Source organism: Colletotrichum gloeosporioides, assembly GCF_011800055.1.
Source record: "Colletotrichum gloeosporioides strain Lc1 chromosome Unknown consensus_4, whole genome shotgun sequence".
Lineage (NCBI taxonomy): Eukaryota > Fungi > Ascomycota > Sordariomycetes > Glomerellales > Glomerellaceae > Colletotrichum > Colletotrichum gloeosporioides.
Genome location: NW_025544649.1, coordinates 72,199 through 95,172, shown reverse-complemented (window position 1 = coordinate 95,172; position 22,974 = coordinate 72,199). Strand labels below are relative to the sequence as shown.

Sequence of the window (22,974 nt, the reverse complement as noted above, 5' to 3'; positions counted from 1 at the left end):
GTGCGTGTGCCATGCTAGATCGACCAGCTAAGATTCATGGTGGATAGCTGCTGTGCAACAGTAGGTAGGATGCAGTGTGGAAATTGTGGTCATTGGTAGCTGCTGACACTAACACGCTCTAATACATGAAGAAAGTTTGGTCAAAAACAGTAGTCAATCATGATATTCGTCCTCCGCAGCCTTGTGGATTGATTTACGAAATAATCTCTCGATATTGGCCAGTGATGTTTTCAGTTCGCCGCTGGGGGTTATCAGCTGCATGTCTACACCAAACTCGTAGAGCCGGTCTAGGTCGTGGACCATGCGATCGGCCTTGGTCAGGATCAAATCATGTCTCTTGGGCAAAGAGTGTTTTCGGCTTCTTGGCGCCTGGTTATTGTTCCACGTCATATTAGCACTTGTGAATGTTCTTCCCGAATTCATGTCATTACATACAGAGCAAGAAGAACTCGATGCGTGACGATGGTAGCCGTCGTGGTCAGGCAATGTGTGACGGGTCGAGTAGCCTTCACCCACACTGAAATCGTCGAAGTTGTTGTTCTCGGCCGCCATGGAGGACACCATCCCGGGTGTTAGGTCTAGAGATGAACCCTGAAAGAAATCCGAGAAATCAACGTCCAGTGAGCCATGCGCTTCCACGACTGAGTGCAAGTCGATGGAGCTGGCTGTAATGGCTTCAGTGTTTCCATTTTTACTGGTATTGTTACTGCTGCTGTTGCCACTGTTCGACGAAGACCCTCGCTGTTTTTGTTTCTGTCCTACAGAAGCGGGAAGAGTTGGGTTGCGTCAGTATCCGCTATTTTCAGTGGGGGACATCCTGGTTTGGCCGCTCAAGGTCTGATTAACTCACTGTAGCGCCGCTGGGCTTCCCTGTTCTGGACCTTCCGTCGAGCTTCGTAGTCTGAGAGCTCCATTGCAAGGTAGTGACAATGCGAATGAGAACGGGGGAGTTGTGATCTATTTGCAGACAACTGGGGTGGGAAAGCTTCGTACATATATTCTCCCGCCGGAAGGGCTTCTGCATGATGTTGGTTAATCATCCTTTCGGCATCTTTGGAACGGACAATGACTGTTGGCACCAACACCAACAGCAGTCCCTGAGCCTGACAAATTCCATGGCACTCTCTGCGTGGTTTGAAAGAAGCAACAAAGAAGTCCCTCTCTTGACCCCACTAAACTGTGCCTCACATTTGCTTGTAACTGAATCGTCTCTACACTCCTAGACTGTAAGAGGTACCACGCTGCCAAAGGCAAGGAATGAGCGGCGCCTCGGCAACAATACCTGAATTGTGTCTGCAGGAGGTATGCGAGCCACTTGATAGGATACTCATAAGACGCCCAATCCATCCGGACCTAAGCCCTCAGCTTTCTCCGCGAATCCTCAGACCATGCCCAGAACCTGCTGCATAGCTAGCAAGGCAGGACCCTGGCAACTTTTCCAAATTCGACGGAGGTAGCGGCTTACTCTGGCATGTCCCTAGCCCACAGACGGTACGGGGCGCACCTCCCGAACCCCGAGTGCGTCTCAACGGCAGTGGGGTGCTTCGTGGAGTTCCACGGCGGGGAGAGCAAAAGTCGATTGCAATGGTGGACATGCTTGTACGAAAGCCATTCATCCAGCATGGGCTTCTGCTGTTGTAAAGCCCGCGCCGAAACCTCCCAGACGTACGCACAATGACGGCGGTGATAGTCGTCAACCATGAAGGCCACGTTGTGCTCTCCACGCCTCATCACTTCATCTGGCATCTCATGTTTGGCGTCGAGGTCGTAATACCACTTCCACTTGTATGTCGAGAGGTACATCTCCGAATGTTCCTCGTCGTAGCATGCTGTTGGTACCCACTGCTGGATCATGGGGTCGTATCTGCATCCGTTGGCCCTCGCTTGCGCCGGCGTCTCGCCGCAGTCGTCAATCTGGCCTCCTATTTCGTCAACGGTCGAAACGGCGGTCGGCATGGCCATTCTCGTTGCTGTCGATCCCAGAACGAACCCCGCCAAGGCAACGATCGTGAGCGTTGCGGCCGCTACGGCTATCACGCATGGAGAGCGGGGCATCGTCCAGCGCAAGCCCGCAGCTGCCTTGGGATAGCGTAGCTTGTTTGCCTTCGCCGATCCGGATTCCGCCTGTGATGCTTCCTCGTTTGCTGGCACATTACTGTATCCGTAGTCCATCTTGTTGTCAGGAGGTGAATGGTTGAAGCTTCTCGTTCGAGGTTCGGTCGGTCTCGCGATGGGAAATTCGATGCACCTGTTTTAGTTCCCTACGTTCTCGAATGTACGTTCGTCTTTGCCGCCTGCTGCAGAGCGGAAGGATTTCTGAACTTATTGCCTTGTAGCACCTGGGTACTTGCCTAGAGAGCAGATGACCTCTATGCATGACTGGCTCAATGCTTGCCTGGGTGAATTCTTGAAGAGAAGATGACCGATCGCAACCGTCATCTCAGCAGTCATCCTTCTAGATAAACAATATTCATCCATTGCAGATTCTCGCAAAGAAGCGAAAGACTCTTGACGCAGGGTCTTCATGCAGGGTCTTTTCCCCCGCTTGCTCCCAGTCCTGCCAGGTGGGCTGACCGGGTAAGCTGACCATGCTGCCGTGTTATTGTCCTATTGCAGGGGTGTCTGCGGGATGGCAGTGCTGTGTTTTGACCTGCTGTTTGAGGTTAAGTCTTATCATTCTACATTCCCTCGTTGCCAGTTCATGCTTCACCGAGCCAAAGTTCCAACGGACCATTCTGATTGGGAAGATTTCTTACGGTCGGTGAGACTACTCGGCTCGACCATATTGATCTAGCCCCCCCCTCTGGCACGTGGCCCTTAGGACTAACCTGATTCTTCATTCCCCATTGCATCGGCCTCGTACTGTAGTTTTGCCTTTTCTAACCTTTCTCTTCGTAAAAGCAGGCAGGAGCAGAGCATCGTTTCATGATGGAATGTTCTGTCGACGCAGACAGTGCGTTTGGGCCCGCAATCCAGGGCTGCCGTTCTGATTTCGACTTCACACTCCTCTTTCAAGACTCTGTACTCAGCATCGTCCCATCGTCAGTACTGGTCGTACTGGCATCAGTTAGACTGACAGTCCTATTCCACCGGCCTGTCATCGCACGTCTTGGCTGGCTGTATCGTTCCAAGCTCGTGAGTAGCTACACATCCACGGCAAGAAGGTGACGGTGTGGTCAGAGCATAATTGACACGGCACAGGGTGTCAATCTTCTGTCAGTCGCATTACAAGTGGCCATACTCGTTCAACGATGCCGTATCGAAGATCTGAAAACCGCAGCTGCCATTCCGTCAGCCGCTCTTGGACTTGCCTCAGCATGTGTCCTGTTGGCTCTATTATTCATTGAGCATGGGAGATCATGCCGTCCACCATCTCTGAGCATTGCCTACTTGTTCGTCGTTATATTGACGGAGGCCACCCGCGCGAGAACGTATTACCTTGAAGATCAAAACGTCATCGCTGCGATTACAACTTTAAATTGTGCCATAAAGTTTACGCTACTCATCTTGGAATGTCAGAAGAAAGCACTCAGCGTGGATTTCGATATCAAAGCACCAGAAGATCTAGCAGGGCCTATTAGTCAAACCTTTTTTCTCTGGTTGAACAGCCTGTTCCGCACTGGATACAAGCGCGCTTTCACCACAACGGACCTTGGCATGATTAGCAGCCCTTTGTATGCCAAGAGTATTCTTGCTAAATTCAGTAACATAGCAAATGGTCACATAGGTAAGGCATTTCTGGTCACATACACTAAATTTGTAACCTCTCTAAACATTGATAGCCTCTTCCGGCAACGGCTTCGCCCTCCAAACATTCACTTCCCTGGGATTTTACGCGCTCGCACCAGTGATTCCAAGACTGGCAGTGACCGGCTTCACATTTTCGCAGTCTTTCCTGGTCACAGCTTTGCTGAAATATCTAGAACATGGAGAGCAGAGACCAGCGAGCCACGGCTACGGTCTTCTTGGAGCATGTGCCTTCGTTTACATTGGCATAGCTGTACTTCGAGCCGATACTATCCTTTTGTGAATCTTACGGCTGATATTCATTCAGGTTTCCAACAGCTGGTATTGGCGCCACATGTACAAGTCCGTATCAATCATTCGCGGAGGCTTGGTAGTATCAATCTTTGAAAAGGTGTTACGACTACCTGAAGATGGCGGTACCGAAGCCAAGGCAACTACGCTTATGATATCCGATGTACAGCGCATCGTGAGCGGTCTTGCTTTCATTCACGAAGTATGGGCAGGTATCCTGGAAACCGCGCTGGCGACGTATCTTCTTCAACGAATCATGGGTGTTTCTTCGATGGCCATGCTCGGTCTCGCTCTTGGTGAGCTGCATGGTATTCAAATCTCGCATTGTGACGCCGCTAATAATGCGTTCCGGACAGCCTGCGGTGCTATCTCATCTTTCGTTGCCAGCAAAATCAGCGTACAACAGAGGAACTGGTTGAAGGCGATGGAGCAGCGTATTGATGCCACGAAGCGACTTTTGGATTCTCTCAAAGCTGTCAAGATGCGCGGGGCAGAGGACAGAGTCGGCCAAGTGGTGAACGAGCTGAGACGATTAGAGATACAAGCGGCAAGGCTCTTCCGTGCTTTGATCACCGTATCTGTGTTTCTGTGTGAGTATTAGGCCATCTAATCTTCGTTATGAGCATACGCTTAACTTCCATGTTAGCTTACAGCACTGTCACGCTCTCTCCTTTGCTCGTTTTTGCGGCTTACATCGGCGTCAACGGCGCCGACAGCGACCTCGACTCAGCTACGATGTTCTCCTCACTTGTGCTTATTGCACTTCTCGGGTCTCCGTTGATACACTTATTTCAGGCTATGCCGGCTCTAGGGTCGGCTCAGGGCTGTTTTGGACGCATCCACGCGTTTCTAGAAACGCCTGAGATGTTCCAAAACGCAAGCGTCGATCTTCAACGTACACGGATGCACCGCGGAGACACCAGACTGTCTTCGAACCCCTCGGGTAGTAACCAGCCAGCAATCTCTATTCGCAATGCTTCTCTCGGATGGTCGTCAGATGAGACCGTGCTAGAAAACATCAATCTTGAGGTCGCTAGGGGCTCTTTCGTTGCCCTTGTCGGAAAAACTGGGTCTGGCAAGTCGCTGTTGTTGAAGTCGGCACTTGGTGAGGTAAAGCACGTATCAGGCTCTATTGAACTTCCTCTTGACAAGGTTTCATACTGCAGCCAGACGCCCTGGTTGGAGAACATGTCAGCCGAGCAGACGTGGACACAGTACGGAGGTGGCGATCCAAAATCGCTCGCAGAAGTCCTTGAGGCTTGTTTTTTGGATGATCTTATCAGCTTACCTGACTACAGAACGGGCCAGGTCGGAAGCGGCGGTGTTCGCCTTAGTGGAGGTCAACGACAGCGTTTAGTAAGTTAGATCTTTTTATCCTGTGACACTGCCCTCATTCTCATAATCTTTCCTGTTAGGCCTTGGCTAGAGCGATAGCACTTCGCAAAGAAATCGTCTTGTTGGACGACGTGTTTAGTGCACTGGACCGTGCCACGAGACAGCAGATCTCAACACGGCTTCTTGGACCCGAGGGGCTGTTGCGCAGACTGGGAACAACAGTTTTGTTTACAACTCACGACTGTAGGTTGCACTGCTGTGCTGTGTGTGAGAATGCGGGCTCATCGAAGCGAACATAGCCTCAATAGCAATGCTAGCTGATCAAGTATACGAGATCACTGTCGACAGAAGCCTCGCACCATTATCGTTACAGAAGCCGGCCAACGGTGACGCAATAGAAAACAGGATTGCGCAAGGAGAAACAACAGAGGAAGGCTTCGATGAGAAAGATACCACGGCGTCAGATCAGGCGATTAATGCCACCGTACAGAAGGTTAAGGATGACCAAAATGAAAAGGATACGAAGGTTTTGGATAGGCAAGTATACTTAAGATACGTTCGTGCTATGGGCTTCAAGAACGCCGGAATCTTCCTATTTCTGGTGATCGCCTTCGCGATCTGTCTCAAGCTTCCAGGTATGTCAAGTTACTACATCCTAGGCTTGACCTAATATTGTCAGGTCTTTTTCCGCGCTTCATCCCTGACCGTTTACAGACCTTTGGGTACAATGGTGGTCCACCGCGCTTCAGCAGGGAGACACACGCGGCAACAACTATTGGATTGGCATGTTTGCGCTACTAGAAGTCCTTCCTTTGCTGGTATTATGTCTCTGCATATTGTAAGATGGACGGCTCGATCGTTTCGAATCTTCATTGTCGCTAACGTTGTGTTTCACATAGCCACCTAATGTTCTTTATCGTACCTACTTCAGCTTCTACACTGCACGCTAGTCTCCTCCGAACAGTCCTCCTAGCGCCGTTCGCGTTCATTAGCCGCGTCGACACCGGCAGCCTTATGAATCGTTTCAACCAGGACCTGATGTTCGTAGACGCTTTCCTGCCTCTGGATCTCTTCAACACGTGCGCAGAGCTGTTCACATCCACATTCCAGTTGATCCTGGTTGCCATAGTCTCCAAGCAGGCGCTTGCAATACTTCCAGCCCTATTTGCTGTGTTGTACTTCATACAGAGAGTCTATCTTCGGTCATCCAAGCAGCTGCGTCTGCTGGACCTCAGCTGGAAAGCAGACCTACACACCAAATTCGGCGAGACGGTCTCGGGGCTTTCTGTGATCCGCGCTAACGGCTGGCTAAACCCCATGAGAGAGAAGTTCTTGGAGAAGCTGGATCGATCGCAAGAACCGTTCTATCTGCTTTATATGGTCCAAAGATGGCTTCAACTTGTACTGAACCTTGTGGTGGCGGGACTCGCCATCACGATTGCCGGCGTCGCCATCGGAATGAGAGACAAGGTTGCTGTTGGGGCCGTGGGTGTGGCGTTCCTGAACACCACAACCCTCGGCGAGACACTGACCAACTTCATCATTTCCTGGACATCGCTCGAAACCTCGCTCGGAGCCATCGCCCGCGTTAGCATGTTTGAGCAGGATACACCACGCGAGCGTGAGGAGCAGTCAAATGTAGACGTACCCGACGACTGGCCTAAACCGGGTCAAGTCACCTTCGAGAATGTCTGGGCCACATACGATGACAAAGATGGCGGCTCCAGCTGGAGACTCAGTGGCGTCACCCTTACAGTGAAGCCAGGCGAGCGAGTTGCCGTTTGTGGCCGGACAGGTTCAGGGAAGTCTACGCTGCTTCTCGCCCTCTTGGGAATGCTCCATATGCCTGTTGGCAGTGTCCGCGTAGACGGTATCGACATATCTGCACTGCAGATGACCATTCTCCGCCGTCGCTTCAAGGTGGTTTCTCAAGACAGCTTTTTCGAGCCGACATCGACATTTCGACAAGACCTTGACCCCAGCGGCAAAATTTCGGATGATGATGTAAGGGATATCCTTGGAGAGTGTCGAGTTTGGGAGATAGTTGCAGCATCAGGCGGTCTCGACAGTAAGAGATCAGATGCGAAGCTCTCGGCTGGTGAGGCCCAACTCTTGTCCATCGCGAGACTGCTGCTCCAAAATCCAACGGAGTCAGGGAACATCATCCTTCTTGATGAAGCTACAAGCAGGTGAGTGCACTGGTATTTCTCATGCATTGCGCGAAATTATCGCTGATCAGCGGCTTCTTGCCATGTAGCTTGGACCGAGAGACGGAGCAGTACATTGAAAAAGTCATGTCTGCGAGACTGCAGAACGCAACTGTCATTGCAGTTATGCATCGACTTGAGGCGGTATCCACATATGACAAGGTTGCTGTTCTTGATAAGGGCGTTCTGGTCGACTTTGGGGATGTCGGAGATGTGAAGGCTAGGTGTGAACTCTTCAAGTGATGGCCATGGCTGGGATAGACGTTCGGGCGCTACTTCCAACGCTGGAATACTGTGACTGGCAAGTGCTGCGATGCGATTTGGTGGATACATCATTTCACGTGTTATCCAAGGCCGGGCGAGGTCTTTGGGTGTGTAGTATTCCATGGAATATCAGTTTACCCATGAATAGGAACGAACACCATCAAGTGCCCATCTCACGATTCCTGGCTGTCGTCGTGGAAATAACCTCTGGAATGCGTCACCCCACCAACTCTATCCCCAAACCACCCCCTCCCCCTTCTCCCCATTCCAGACGCTCAGTCACCCCGGAGACTCCACAATCTTCAGCTCTTCCATTCCAGTCGTTACGGTCTAGAAACACCCCCACCGCGATTGGTTAGAGCGCATCTTACGGATGCTCTGCGTGTCATCATAGACAAATTACCTGAGTAGATGCTTCTCCATGCGCCGAGGCTAGAGATGGGTCATATTGCAGAGAAGTGAAACTGCGGATGGTCCATTTGAAGAATTTGCCTCCTTCTACCACTTTTTGACTCTTTGGGTCAAGCGTTGAAGTCTTCAATTGAGACAAGTAATGCCTCAAGTAGGCGCATCGTAACGTTAAATCATATCAAGATTCAATGTAGTGACAGTTCAGTTTTAGGGTCGACACAAAAGTATGGCTTGCGCATTAGGGATGTATATTCAGTGATGGAACGAAAAGTTATCTAAGTGTGTGCTCTTCTCCGTAACTCCGTCAGTACCGTCGTAAGAGCAGGTAAACAGAAATGCAATGCCATGGTCCAAGTCCCTCTTTGAACAGACCGTCGGCCTATTCAGATGACGCGCAGCCACCCCTTTTCAACTCAAATTAGTCAACAATGCCATAACAATGTTTGCGCTCGTTGGGTATCACAACCCCTGGATCCACAACTCCTCTCTTTAGACCTGGAAGGCAACGCCGCTGCGCTTGCGGCCCACGGTCTTGAATGACGAAAACTGCCCGTCGGCACCCATGATATCAAAGCGGCTCACGCTCATGATGTCGTCGGTGTAACCAGACAAATAGTAGCCTACGATGACTACAAGGTAGCTCAACAATAGAATGCTGCCCTTGAAGTAGTTGCTCTTTCCTTCTCCGTACATGTAGCTGAGCAGGAAGACGCAGAGGATAACAGTAACCATGTCCCACTGGGGGAACAGAAGTGAGAAAGTGTGGTTGCCGATGTCTTGAACACCATTGCTGGTAGCGTAGAGAGCCGAGTACAGCACGAGGGCCGGTACCTGCAACAAGCAGACTTGGAGAGCGTATGCAGAACCAATTTCCATGGACAGCGCAATGTTGCCGTTCATAGCGAAGGAGATGGCGTTCTATAAAATGTCAGTGTAATTCATGAGGAAGCATGTATTTTAAAACTCACCAAGAATTCCGTAGTGTTGGGAACCAGGGCAAAAAGGGTGATGCCGAGGAATTTCTCGTCAATAGCGAAGCCCTCCAAAACAACATCTACGGTGTCGACAAGAATCTCTGCAATAATGGCATAAAGCACCGTAGCTCCCATGAGAATGAAAGCACTCTTGCCTCGGCTCCAGTTGGGTGCATCATGCCCACCGTGAGGAACTTGGGCGGCACTGGCAGCAGCGAGATCTTCGTTATCCGCGAGTGTTGCGGTGCGCAAAGCCGGAGGCCGGGGAGTCGGTGCAGTAGAGGCTCCAGGCTGGTTAGAAGTTCTGCGAGGCATGCGTTCGCGGGCAGCAAGGGTAGCGGCCGTGGCGGCCATCTCAGCGACTTCACGGACCAGGGCGTTGTTCTCGGCCTCTGAAAATCCTGGAATATGGACGACTGAGCGAATGGTATCGCTACCACTCGACTTGGGTGGGACCACATGTGGAATGCTAACGCTGCCATTTCCAGGTGCGAGGCCCAATCCAGAGACAGAGCCTTGACGCGAGATATCCTCACCCTTGGCGTTCAAGCCGACCTGCTTCAATGACTGGCCAAGGATGCGCTTGTACAGGTGAGAATCGCGAACATCAATGGACGTGCCAGTGGTCTCGGCAAAGGAGTGAGGTCCGGATTGTCTAGCAGCTGCATGAGCGTGTGCGTGAGCTTCCTCATGCTTCTTCTCATCAATCTCAGAATTCCAGATGACAGCTGCGTGAGTCCTCAGAGTGAACCACAAGCCCACAATGTAAGAGAGGAAAAGAAGGGTTGCGCAGAAGTAGCAGAACGGCCTGACAGCCTCGAGGTAAAAGCGGTCATCAAGAGTTGGGGTCTGAGAGAAGAAGCACCTGCGGCAGTCACGACCGTCCCCAACCGGGGATAGTCCCTCTCCGATCCCGCTATGGTTTACGCAGTCCAGGCAGTTGAGCTCGTGGGTGCCGTAGATTTGGTAGAACAAGGTAGGACCAAAGGCGCCGATGACGGCAAATAGAAGCATGGTGGATGTGACACCAGCGGATCTCGCATTGAAGCGCTGAGTCTTGCGCTTGATGGCACCGAAGCACATGGAGAGGCCAGGAAGGAAGAGAATACCGGCGAAGATACTTCCAACAATACTGCCTTCGACAAGCTGGCCCTTGCCTTGGCTGAGAGCCACGCAGTAAAGGAAAACTTCGACAATCGTGGAGAAGAAGGCGTTGATGGCCGCACCTACTCCCATGGATGACTGGGCAGAAATCGAGGCAACGGCCTGGCCGATGAAGTAGGCGAGGGGGATGATCGAGAACAGGCCCGCGATGAAGAGGAACGCCGGTGAGGTGATTAGGATGTGCAGGCCCATAATCCGGTCGAGAACAAGCCAGTCGAAGATGACGAAGAACACCACACCCATGAGATTGATCAGGAAAACGTTCGTGCCGTCGATTGTGTACTTCCAGTATTTGGTGCCCACAGCGCGGTAGGTGCAGAGCAAGATGGACGAGTGAGGCGCATCGGCGATTCGGGCGAGAACCATGTCGGATTCGAATGAGAGCGCCAAAGGATGTCGCCGAAGGTGGTCGAAGAGCAGCATAGTGACCTTTCCCATGGGGATGGTGAACACCAAGAACCAGCAGATCAAGGAAACCAGGATGAGAGATGGCGAAAGCAGCAGATAGAAGAACAGGAAGAAGACGATCCTTCCTATGTTCCACTCGCCTCGTCCAAACAAACGGCGTTTGAGTCTTGGGGGCGTCTCACTCCGCTCGCCGCGTCTAGTCCGGCCCAGCAGGCTGTCAGTCTCGCTCGGCTGCGAATCGATGCTTCGCCGTGAGCGGCCGACGATGGATCGGTTATGCTCCGACCCGTCCGGGCCGAAGAATAGTCGACCATACTCCAAGTCTCCGCTTTGCCATTGCTCGTACTCGGAAATGCTTCGTCCCTCGCCTTGATCTTCGTCCAGGTAGGCGTCGTCCTGCTCCAAACGCACGTACTTGCCAAAGGGGTAGAAAAGATAGCTAGCAAGCCCCCAAAGCACTCTGCCGTACTCCCTGCCACTAACAGTCGCAGCGAACAAGAAGCAGATGAGCGCACCGAGGGCTGCGAATGTTGCCATCCACCATCCAAACAGCAAAGTCCACAAAAGGTTGAAAAACAACAGCCAGTTGTTGACCCTGCCACCCGGCGACGAATGAATATCACCTTCCGCATTCTTCTGCACGGAGCGGTCTTTCTTGTACAGAGCAGGCTTCCATAACCTTATACCGAAAGGATGGGTTTCGTTGATGGCTTGTTGACGATCCTTGAGCGTGAAGCTCTCGGCATCGCTAACGTCGCCGTCATCTTCGGCTTCCGCATCCTCCTCTTCGTGAACTGATGGGTCGTGCTCAGAGCGGTCAGGGGCGTTGTCCTCGGGTCTCGGTGTACGAGGTGCTTCGTCATCGTTGTCATCTTCATCGCCGGGTTCGCTTCTAGAGGATTGAACGCGAGACAGGGTGGTCGCTAGCTGAGGCCGGCGGCGCGTGCTGTACCCCCGTTGCTGATCGTGTTGGCGTCCGACGGCATCGGCCTCGACTTCGAAAATGTCATCGTCGACGGAGAAAACCTCACCCCGATGAGGTGCAGTTGGGTTCGTCGAGGGTCGACGGGGCATCGGGGGCTTCCGCGGCCGATTTGTTTTGGGGCGTTCAGGAGCCATCATGGGAGATCTTGTAGCTTGGGTGGAACGGGAATGGGAACGGTCGTGAGCTGAGGAGTCGGGGAAGTACTGGGAGGCGGAAGGTTGGCCTTGTATGGAACCTGTGTCGCGCACGGGATTGATGTTAGCCAGGGATTTTCTCTTGGACCAGTCGGCAACTCGGACGACCAAGACGCATTAGGTTTCTGGGCATGCAGCGGGTCGAACGTACCGTAGCCAGCTTCTGGGCGCCTCCGCACCGTATCGGTGGACTGAAAGGACTGAAAGCTCTCAGACAGGCCGTCTTCGCGAGAACCAGAATAGGACTCGAATCTCGAGGGCTGGTGTCGGGTGTCTGTTGGCGAGGCAGCGGTCGAGTTATCGCGAGACTGGTCGGCGGACGTATCATGCCCCGGGGAGGGATCCATGGTGGGCGACAATGGAGCGCGCGACGTTTTTGGAGAAGGATGGAGAATGATCGGTGGAGAGAATGGCAGGTGCCGGAGATGTGGGCTATTAGTGCGAACGGCAACGGGGGTGGAAGCGTCGGGCGCGCGTTGGGTGGCTTCGGGCCTGCTTGGAATTTCTCAGGTGTCGCGCATGTGTTGTGTGTTGAAACAGCAGCAACAAGTTCGACAAGAAGGGTGGAAACAGGCTTTTTTTTTTTTGTTTTCGAATGTTCGTACCGCCGTTACCGAGAACGTTGTAGGTGTAGGTTTAGTGCTGGTGTTGGGTCTCGGTAAGATTTCGAGGATTCCACGGGGGCCCTGTAGATGGGTCGAAGTGGTGGTGGTGAGCTTCCGCTATCTACCTTGCTTCCCTGGTAAACAGCTAACTGAGGGAGAAGAAATGAGCGAAGCCAGACGGGATCGGTAAGCAAGACGAGATGAGGTGAGGTGCGTAGGTACCCGTGGGTGTGGTGTGTAGTGTAGAGTTGAGTAAACAACAAACACACGATGGACGAGACACAAAAAAGGACAAAAGAAGAGAGTAAGACAAGAAAAAGTGAGCACGAGGATGTGAGGAGAGATGATGCGAAGGCGAGACGGGGGCGAGACCGTGTGCAATTCAGCGACGAAGACAATGGCAGCGATGAGTGTTGCCCATTCCTGGCTACTGGTGAGGACGACTCTCCTTTCCTGATCTGGCGGCGAGGATGTCCACTGGATGTATGCGATGCTGCCCATACAAACCAAAAGTGCAGGATCTCTACTAATGTATTATGTATTTTATGGGAGGGTGAGGAAAGTTCCCTTGGCTGGCGGCGGAGCGGGTGCCGCTGCTCGTCCGATGTTGTTTAGTTTTCTGCGTGTGCCTCCGTCTTCTCAGGTATTCGAGGCTGCCTTGTCCATCGGTCGAGTGATGATTGCTGCTCCCCCAGATTCGCAATCCCGCCTTCCCGGCGCAATCACGGTGCACCTGGCTCACCTCAGAATGTCTGAGTCAGGAGCTGCCCACTCCCACTGTCGATGGCGTTTGTGTGTGCAACCCCCGGGTCATGTGCAGCCACTTCGCAAGGTGTTGCAGGCCTCAGAGGGTGCGGAACAGCATGGAAGGTGCTGTTTGTGAGAAGCATGATGAGAGGCAATTGCTACTGTGTGACTCTTCCATTTGATCAGGATTCCTATTCCCGGGCTCTCGATTCGACCCGTGCCTCAATCATAGGCATTTATCTTCTTATCCCCGGTAATCTGATGTGCTTCCGACTGTCGACACTCGACGCAGTACGAATACGTAGGAAGCAAGGCCGGCACAATGTCTCGCACCCAGGTGCTTGGTGTTTACATCCAGCGATTGTTACCTTCGGCGCACTGTTGATAGGTAGGAACGCAATTTAGTGGAGGACTAGTGGGGGCCCGCGGTGCGCCCATGGTGGAGTGCAACTGCTGCTAGCAACATGGATGATGGTGCTATCGCCCAGACAGGACCGCCAGAGCTTCCTCCCCAATCAGCTTAGTGCCCGAGCAGAACGGCGGGAGAGCCACAATCCCAAGGCCCGAGGACTGCCTAACTTACCCATAGTTAGGTAGGACCTACCTTAAGGTAAGGTGAATGAAGCAGGGCGCAACATCAAGAGAGCCGCGTCTGGCGATGTATTTTGCTTGTTGGGCGGTCTGCAGCCCGTCGCCGAGGCCGTAGATCTTATCGGCGCATATCTACCGCGTATCTCTGCAGTCTTCCATAGGTCCCATGTGTTGCACTGGCATGTTCCACCGCCCATGATTCGATGCAGAGCCCCACCGTTGCATGTCACGATGTCGAGGTGCTCGACATCGCACATCTCATGCTGCACTCCACTTTCCCAACTGGGGCGTGCTAACGTCACTGCGCGTTGCGCTTTCCGCCTCTTTTCTCTTGCAGCCGCTACAAGACAGCCCGCACGGACCCGACACTTTGCCAGAGTGGACCTTCCAAAGATGTCGGCGTCTGGAATATCCTGCCCTCCGAAGACCCTGACTAAGCCCCCGCAAGCTTGACATTTCCGGAAGGAAGCTTTCACGTGACCCGGTCCTGGCGAACGCGTCGACGGTGGTTTGCCTGCGGCTGACTGGACCGACCGACGGAGCCAGCCAGACCTACAGCCCTGTCACTCCGAACCCATCTGTGAGCTTCCACAACGACAAGCTTCCATCACCACACCCAACCCCCGGCGACCGTCAACCGATCCTACGCACGAATTACACCTTGACGACCCCGATTGACCCTACCGCACCTCAGAGAACATCCAAAAAACACCCGCCCGATTAATTCCTCCCTCGGGGCATCCATCAAGATGGCGCTCGATTCGTACTACCAGAACAAGATCGAGGCCATGAAGCTCGAGATCCTCAAGGGTCAAGCTGTCCTCCGCCGTCTCGAGGCCCAGAGAAACGACTACAACTCGCGGGTGCGTCTACTGAGAGAAGAGCTTGGTCTGTTGCAGCAGCCCGGTTCCTACGTCGGAGAGGTTGTGAAGGTCATGAGCACGAAGAAGGTCCTGGTCAAGGTGCATCCGGAAGGCAAATACGGTAAGTTTGATGATGCACACCCCACTATCCTCCTAGTCCAATGCTAATCAACACCGACAGTCGTCGATATCTCCGACAATGTCGACATCACAAAGCTCACCGTCGGCAAGCGTGTAACCCTCCTGTCCGACAGCTACAAGCTCGAGAAGATGCTCCCCTCATCCGTCGATCCCCTCGTCTCCCTCATGATGGTCGAGAAGGTCCCCGACAGCACATACGACATGATTGGTGGTCTGGATCAGCAGATCAAGGAAATCAAGGAGGTTATCGAGCTCGGTCTCAAGCACCCCGAGCTGTTTGAGTCTCTGGGTATCGCCCAACCGAAGGGTGTCCTCCTCTACGGCCCCCCCGGTACGGGCAAGACCCTGCTTGCCAGAGCTGTCGCCCACCACACCGACTGCAAGTTCATCCGTGTCTCCGGTTCCGAGTTGGTACAAAAATACATCGGAGAGGGTTCCCGTATGGTTCGCGAGCTGTTCGTCATGGCCCGTGAGCACGCCCCCTCCATTATCTTCATGGACGAAATCGATTCCATTGGTTCTTCCCGTGTCGAGGGTTCTTCAGGAGGCGATTCCGAAGTCCAGCGCACCATGTTGGAGCTTCTCAACCAACTCGACGGTTTCGAGCCTACCAAGAACATCAAGGTCATTATGGCCACCAACCGTCTCGACATTCTCGACCCCGCATTGCTGCGTCCCGGACGTATCGACCGAAAGATCGAGTTCCCCCCGCCATCCGTCGAGGCCCGTGCCGACATTCTCCGTATCCACAGCCGCAAGATGAACCTGACGAGAGGCATCAACCTCACCAAGATTGCCGAGAAGATGAACGGTTGCTCTGGTGCCGAGCTGAAGGGTGTCTGCACAGAGGCTGGCATGTACGCCCTCCGTGAGCGCAGAGTCCACGTCACCCAGGAGGACTTTGAGCTTGCTACCGCCAAGATTCTCAACAAGCACGACGACAAGGAGGTGTCTCTGGGCAAGCTCTGGAAGTAAGCGATACGAAAGGGGGGTTGGAGCAGAAGTGGCACGGTGGCAGCAGCAGCACGACGGCTTCTTTTTGGGTTGGCGGGAGTTGGGAATGGCGGGGGTGGAAAACAGCGCCCGCGATTATGCAGTGGCCGCTTGTACGGCTAATATGTACGACTACATAGAACATGGAATCAGCCACGATTACCCTTTCCACATGCTGGTGCCTGGCGTCTAGCCGTGGTATGCTCGTATTTGACTTTGGCATTGGGGATTTCAGGAGAAGGGCCTACATACAGGCGATGGGTATGTTCTTTCGGGACGGCACGTCGGTGTCGGTAGGTTTTCGAGGTCATAATTGTCTGGCCAGCCAATGGTCTCGTCCTGCGCTCAGAGCTTTTCTGCTGGTCGACGGCTGGAAAGCTGAATTTGCTGTGCCTACCTGAAGCCTACACCAACAAGGAAGGCGCGACCCTCCCACCACCTACCTGTTCCTACCTCCTGTCCCCTAGAGAGAGCCCTTCTTGGCGAGCTTTCGTCCCATCGCCGTCAACCAAGCCCGATAGGCCAAGTGGTCTAGAGGTGTAACGCTCTGATACGTTAGTGAGAACTTGGTATGAAATCCGATTGCTGGTTTCGTAGGGTCTGCGGTTCGATCCCGCACCCGAGCTTTTGCTTTGGCTTTTGCTTTTGAAATTTGATTTTCGATTCTGCCAATTCCCTCGCGCGTCAGTCAGCATCGTTGTTCATTTCTTTGCAGGTAGGCTATATTTAAAAAGCTCCCGCTGGAGGAGCGAAAAGGTTCAAGCCAGGCAATGTGCTCTCGATAGCCGTTATGGTTACAAGTCCTAATTTATAGCTTCGGTGCCTCAAGCAGCATAGAAAGAACTATGCTGGCGGCGATTCTGTATCTAGGTTTTCGCAAATGTACTAGATATATGCGTATCGTTCATCAGCGGTGTTCGTCTCTGGATATTCGCGCAGAATACTGCGGATTGGGGCCTCTAGCCTGTGCCTTAGCCTTCAAGGTAAGTTATGAAGAAATGTCTCTGCTAGATGTCATTTTCTTAGATCTGGTTTTAATGAAAACGGACCAAACCACGCAATTCCCCGAGGCACCTTTTGGTCTAATTGACTCCCCATTTTATAGGTCCTCCGAAAGAGGTCCAGTTAGAGTCCACAGCCGTCTGTACGATGGTGAAATGTTCGGTGGGCCTTGTCAGACTCTCAGGTTCCTATCACTATTTATAGCCTGAGCGTTGCCTGACTTTGGATATTCAAACCAAATCCATGGTGAAGACGATCCAATTCCAATGGCGGGAGGACTTGGGTCCTGTAGCTGGCTGGACTCGTGTCACAGGCCTTCAAGGGCCTAAAGACATGCCATTTCGTACGTCTGGCTGGCCCTTTCGCGTCGGAGGATTCAGTGATAACATACCAAGAACTCTAGTTATGTAGAAAGCCGGGAAGTGTTATCTCTTGAAGTTGAAGCGGCAACTCCTCGTGTTGCGATCGTCGCTGGATGCAACAGGATGTCAATGCACCCCACATTCACTCGATCTGTCGACGCTGTCTAGGGAGATTTCTGAGCTAGATTTGCAAAGACTTGGACTACCTCTGCTAACAGGTAGTAGTTTAAATATCTTTAGGCTAGGGGCTATGCGCGTGCGCTTGGTGTCGCGGGTCTAGCAGCTGCCTACTACTTCGAAGAACAGTCACTGCTGTTTGTCTGAATTCCTGCGTATAACCTGTGAGGGACTCTTCCCCAAAATAAGACATGGTGCTTGTTTGATCGTTTCATACGAGACCCCGCAGTCGTCTCATGGTTAACGATCTATTCTGAAGCCATGCTTGAGCCCAATTTCTTGAGCTGCTACTTCGTCAAATTCGTTCTGGCGGTATTCTTCAAAATCGCAAACCAGTGGCGGACGACACCAGAGACTTCACGAGAGCGTTCTTCGTGTGCTTTGCGTGAGAAGATGCTGTCACGTAATCGCAAAATGCCTGCCTCATCGACATTTCCATATTCTCATACCACCTACAGGCCACATGGAGACACATTTCTTGCTCGACCAAACATTTTGCGCCTCTTGATCGCAACTTTCATGTTCCGTAGTGGAGTTCCCTGTAATAGCAGGGCCCAGGCAAATACCACTTCCCTACTTTTCCTGTCCTAGCCGAGCTCCCGCCGGTTTCGATCTACTAAAGCTGCACATTTAAGTTGTATCTTTGAAATGGACCAGAAGTCTCACACAAAATGTCTAGATCCATCTGCGGCTTCTCGTTTGAGGCTTAATTCAAAGAGTGCCAAGGTCCGCCTTCGTTACCATGATGCTTCTGAACATGAGGTCTCGACGTCCAGTGTCCTTATGTTGTTTCGCCCTCGTCCCTACCCGCACGTTTGGAAAGAAATACGGCCGAATACCTACAGCTAATGCTGACGAAATGGGTTCATATTGCCTGGTCATTCAGTAGTAAGGCTGTTGCTTGCTGTGTTTGTGAAGAGCTCATGTACGGCAACCTTGCTGTGGAGAGCCAAACTTCGATCGACCTTGTGACTCATCAGCGTGTTGATGACGTCCCGGACGTCCCTCATCTCTTCCTTTCCTTGACCTTACAGGCGTGGGATACTCAACGGATGTTCGTTAGACTGACCGTAAGCTTCTGGGAAGATCTCTTCGCAACTTTCTGAGATGCAACGTCCACCACTGAGACAGAATGTTCACCAAAGGTTTAACAACTTGAACGTGCAATACGAACACAGGCGCCATCCTTGTTTGTTGCGAGAATTCCTTCTTGCTGCGGTTGATAGACTTTGTAGTAGACCCTCGTGAGATTTCTTCGCATAGCAAAAGCGAAGAGCCGCTTGACCAGCGTTGGGGCGGTATGGTCCCGTGCATGCACACAAAGTCATGCGGGTGTGCTTTTGATTGCCTTGGGGAGACCCAAGATCCGGCTGAGCAGTCTCCAAGGTGAGAGCCACGGTGAAGACGCGTCGGAGCTGGAAACTTGCGACAGTGGTCAATTCTTCCTCCTGCTTTAGAACTATGAAAAAGACGCTCAATAAAACTCGTGGGTGTACGCACGTTGTGAAGGTTGGGTGCCTAGCAACGTAATCTTGTTCCAACTTGTGATCTCCTATCTTGGGAGAGGACTGCTGCCCCGGTGCTCAGAAATACCCATATTGGTGTTTGTCGTAATGTTACTCTATCTCTTTCCTATGCCTCTGCTTTCTTTCCATCTTTTCCGTTGTAACCCATAGTTACGAGAATGGAATACTCCTGAGGAGATTGTCGGCGAATCACGATTTACATCCACTTCGCACAATCGACTCGAGCTTTATGTGAACTACATTTCTCATGAGACATCATCACGCCCAATCGCCGATGGGGCTTGATTTCGCGATTGGTTGTTCGCTATCGTTGCACTATGAGTTGAACGACTAATATAGTAGTTTTGAATACGCAAAGTATGTCATGACCTCAATCACATACGACCTTCAAGATGCGCATGGAGACACCTACACAGGAATCTGAAGATCAGACACTTTGATAGTCGACGCTCGGTTGCGAGCCTTTGTATCTTCAACCAGTTTACGGGCGTACCAGTGCAGAACTCCTTCGTTGCCAGTCTCTCAATTGTCATCGTCTGTTGTATCCATTGACATCGACATGTGTATAATTGCTGCAGCTAGTGGACAAGGCAGCGACTGAAAGAAATGAAGAACGCCAGCGATGCGCAACCTCTTCGCATTATGGACGGTCAAATTCATGTGCTTCCACGATCATGTTCATTACGGATGTTGACCTTGGTTCTTAAACGGCATCGTGCCAGTGGAGGGACTGGGGCATTGCAGTTTGGTCAACCAACCTCATGTCGGCACCAAGTCTATCTTTACATAGCCATCAAGACTGATTCACCTCATTCCTATAACGCTGAGCTGCGTCTAAGAGTTCCTGGGGCGTCTCACGTCTGACGCCTGGGACAGCTTGTTTTCAAGTAGAAATCACAGGGTGACAACATCCTAGGTATCTTTTAACGCATAAGTATGGATGTCATCTTTGTCTGTGATCTCATCTTCAAGCCATATATTGGCAAAGACCATGAAGTTACTCAGTCCTCACGTCTTCATCCTAATAGTGACTGGGTATGAAACTCAGTTGGACAGACCATCGTCTCTTCTTATTCCGTCGTATCACCCGACAGAGATAATGAACACTAGGGAATAACTGGGCTTGAGAACTGGAGCGACTAATTTCGGCTTCACATGTGAAAGGACATCTTCCCTTTGGGCCAAGCCAGTAGGATACGCGACCCAGGCTTTTTGAAGAAGGATTTGGGCTGTGTTGGCCTCTGCTGGTGTTGGACATCCTCTTATACAACCGGCTCTTACAGCTCGAGTAGATCGCCGGCGACACATGTCTTGTCATGAATCTTCAACTCAAGACGAACGTCTTCTACCATCACCGGTGCTCCACCTCTTGATACGCAGGAAGATGTAGAGGCCGCAACCTCGACTTCACATATCCTCCAGGCATCTCATCAGTACGCTCGCTGAGAGCTGCTGCGTGGAAATACGATAAACTGGTGAGATTCACGGATGTTCAGGGCAGCGAAGGAGGCCTGGCGCCGTCACCTCCAACCAAGGCCGCAACTCCCGGCCGTGGCAAACAAACACCCACCGGTCCTCAAAAACAACAACACCCGGAGCAGCGTCGCCGAGCCATCCCGAGTTCGCCGCAGACCATCAGCGAAAAAACCCTGAATCAAAACACGCTTGATATTTGACCCTGGCAGTAAACCTCTTCACACCGGAGGCGACAACTTGGCCAGTCAGCACAAGATCAAGATTTCCAGACCTCGTGACAACCACAGAACATTCCACAAACCCAGCACATCCAAGCCGCCACAGCCGCGACGACCAGTGACGTAATCGAAGCCCTTCACGATCTTGATTGAACATGGCCATTTTGAGGCTAAGCAAGGGTGCTCGCTGCGACTCGTAACGCCCCTGCATGACTCTCCCGCGCGGTCTCCCGAAATCACCACACCAACCTCTCACCCCAACAACAAGAACCCCTAAAGCACCGGAGCCACCTCCGAGAGGGACAAAAAAAACTTTATTCACATGATCGCAATACCCGTCGAACAACAACAATAACAACGCATCTCACATCATCCACTCAACCCCAGAAAAGCCAAGCAAAATGCGAAAGAGAAATCCTGAACCGGAACAAAGCCCAAGACCCACGCAGTAGAAAAGTAGTGACATCATACGCCCTCAAGCATGGACCATCGTGACCACACCTCCCCCCCTACCCTATTTCAGGAAAACAATGTGCTCTGTGTCGGGGGGGGCACTTGGGGGCGCAACTGCGGACGGCGGGGTGTCCAAACAGTCTTCTCAATGGGCGAATGTTGCAACGGCGTTCGCCGACGACTCATGGAGTCCCATGTCTCATCTGAACGTGACCCTTTTTTCTTCATCCGCACATTCTCGGGGTGGAGCCCTTGTTGGCAACACAGCACAGCAGCTCTGCGTCGTGTGCGCGTTGTTCGTTGCGTGTCTCCGTCCGTGTCATGACTTGCATAGCCGACTTGACGGGGCCGAAGAAATGAGAGCCACATATGCACAATGAGGCTGAAGCAAGGCAGGCATCCGCTCCGATTGCAAAGTCCGAGGAGTAAAGGCTGCCTTTGCCTTGAAGAAGCCGAGGCTTGATAATTGGAGGTCAATATGAAGATGGGGCAGCAAGGAATATGGGGACAGGTATTATTGATCAACTGAGGTTGGTCGCATGAGGTTGCTGAGCTCAGCGATGACAATAATCTTGGATACCGGGCGGCCTCTGAGATGCGGGCGCGCGTTTGTTGCTAAACTAACTCACTAGCAGCAGTTACGAGCTCAACAATGACATGACACGCCGAAGATGCTTCTCGAAGCTGATGGGTTGAAGCTTAGCTGAGCTTAGCTGTGCTAGACTTCACAACCCCGCGATCGACCATGATGGGGGTTTAACCTCTGGGTTAGGAATAACGATAACCTCAGCTAGGTTTGAGATGACCTTTGGGACTAGGAGACAGAAAACAAAGCCAAAAATTACAAAACATGAGCCGAGACAGACGATTGACTCGGGTCGATCTGTTGAGATCGACTGTCAGTGACGGAGAGACGTCCGATGCGCAGCAGCTGCAGCGGAACGCCCTATCATTTCAAGATTTACCGCCGGACCGGAGAAACTGGCCTGCGACACAATAGCCAAGGTCCAGCTAGCGGCGCCATGCACAGCGGTAAAAGGCGCAAAGGACCCGGAGACAAGGTCCGGCCTGTCGCCGCGGCATGCTGCCCGCTGTGTGACCTTGGCGGTAGCCGGGCAGAAAAAAACCGAGCCCGGGACCCTGCCGGAGAGAAAAAGGGCACCTCAGCCTGTAGTTGGAGGGGGGAGATGGGGCAGTGGACACCACACCAGCGACGTTCTAGATCGCTATGGACGCTGTCCGTCGCGAGTTTGCGGTGAGTTTCGGAGCGATCTTCCCTGGAACTGGAAGCCCTCCCACCCCCTCTTCCCCCAAGAGCACTGGCAAATCGACAAGAGGTGGGGTTTGGGTTTTCTGCAGCTGGCGATTATCAGCCAAGGGGTGGGTTGCGATGAGCGCCGTGGTGAGACGACCGGTGCGGGGGAGATCAAGTTGCAGGGCGCGAAATTTGGGGATAGACGACCTGAAGCTTTCGCGAATCGCCATTTGCCAGTTCAGCCAACTCTTTCAAAGCGCAGAAAACAGAGATGTGCGGTATCGATATCTTCGCTTGTTTTACCGATAGACGAGATCGACAATTGCGCGAGAGCTGACTGGCGGGGAGCAAGACGTCCCGTTCGCTGGATCCATGGTTTGCGAAACGTGGCGCGCCGCCGACAGGCGACGGCGTGCTGGTCCGTCTCGATCGAGACAAAGACAACTCCCCCGTCTCTTTCAGCCCAAGTGGCATGCTGCCGGAAATTCTTCATACATGGGTATCTTGATAGTGATGCCAAGACGCAGAGAGCCAGATGCGCCCCAACGAGCAGCTTGTTAGAGTGATGACGTTTAGATTACGGGT

The 22,974-nt window shown here is 52.4% G+C and overlaps 3 protein-coding genes and 1 pseudogene across 4 annotated transcripts; 2 read left to right on the top strand and 2 right to left on the bottom strand.

The window, feature by feature from the left end:
* Window positions 1–1,461: 1,461 nt before the first annotated feature.
* Window positions 1,462–2,172, bottom strand: GCG54_00002924 (uncharacterized protein; the record flags this gene model as incomplete). The annotated part of the gene is made up of 1 exon (XM_045403004.1): window positions 1,462–2,172. One exon carries the CDS (start codon window positions 2,170–2,172, stop codon window positions 1,462–1,464), a length of 711 nt encoding a protein of 236 aa, XP_045271131.1.
* Window positions 2,173–2,904: 732 nt separating this feature from the next.
* Window positions 2,905–7,823, top strand: GCG54_00002923 (annotated as a pseudogene). Its single transcript has 10 exons — window positions 2,905–3,170; window positions 3,202–3,727; window positions 3,783–4,000; window positions 4,055–4,628; window positions 4,685–5,394; window positions 5,454–5,616; window positions 5,682–6,008; window positions 6,088–6,211; window positions 6,273–7,562; window positions 7,631–7,823. Coding segments are annotated over exons 1-10 (4,391 nt in total).
* Window positions 7,824–8,744: 921 nt separating this feature from the next.
* GCG54_00002922 (Low affinity vacuolar monovalent cation/H(+) antiporter) lies at window positions 8,745–12,327 on the bottom strand (the record flags this gene model as incomplete). Its single annotated transcript, XM_045403003.1, has 3 exons — window positions 8,745–9,173; window positions 9,224–12,078; window positions 12,132–12,327. 3 exons carry the CDS (start codon window positions 12,325–12,327, stop codon window positions 8,745–8,747), a joined length of 3,480 nt encoding a protein of 1,159 aa, XP_045271130.1.
* Window positions 12,328–14,672: 2,345 nt separating this feature from the next.
* GCG54_00002921 (26S proteasome regulatory subunit 8) lies at window positions 14,673–15,902 on the top strand (the record flags this gene model as incomplete). Its single annotated transcript, XM_045403002.1, has 2 exons — window positions 14,673–14,907; window positions 14,968–15,902. The coding sequence occupies 2 exons, from the start codon at window positions 14,673–14,675 to the stop codon at window positions 15,900–15,902; spliced, it is 1,170 nt and encodes a 389-aa protein (XP_045271129.1).
* Between the last annotated feature and the right edge of the window lie 7,072 nt (window positions 15,903–22,974).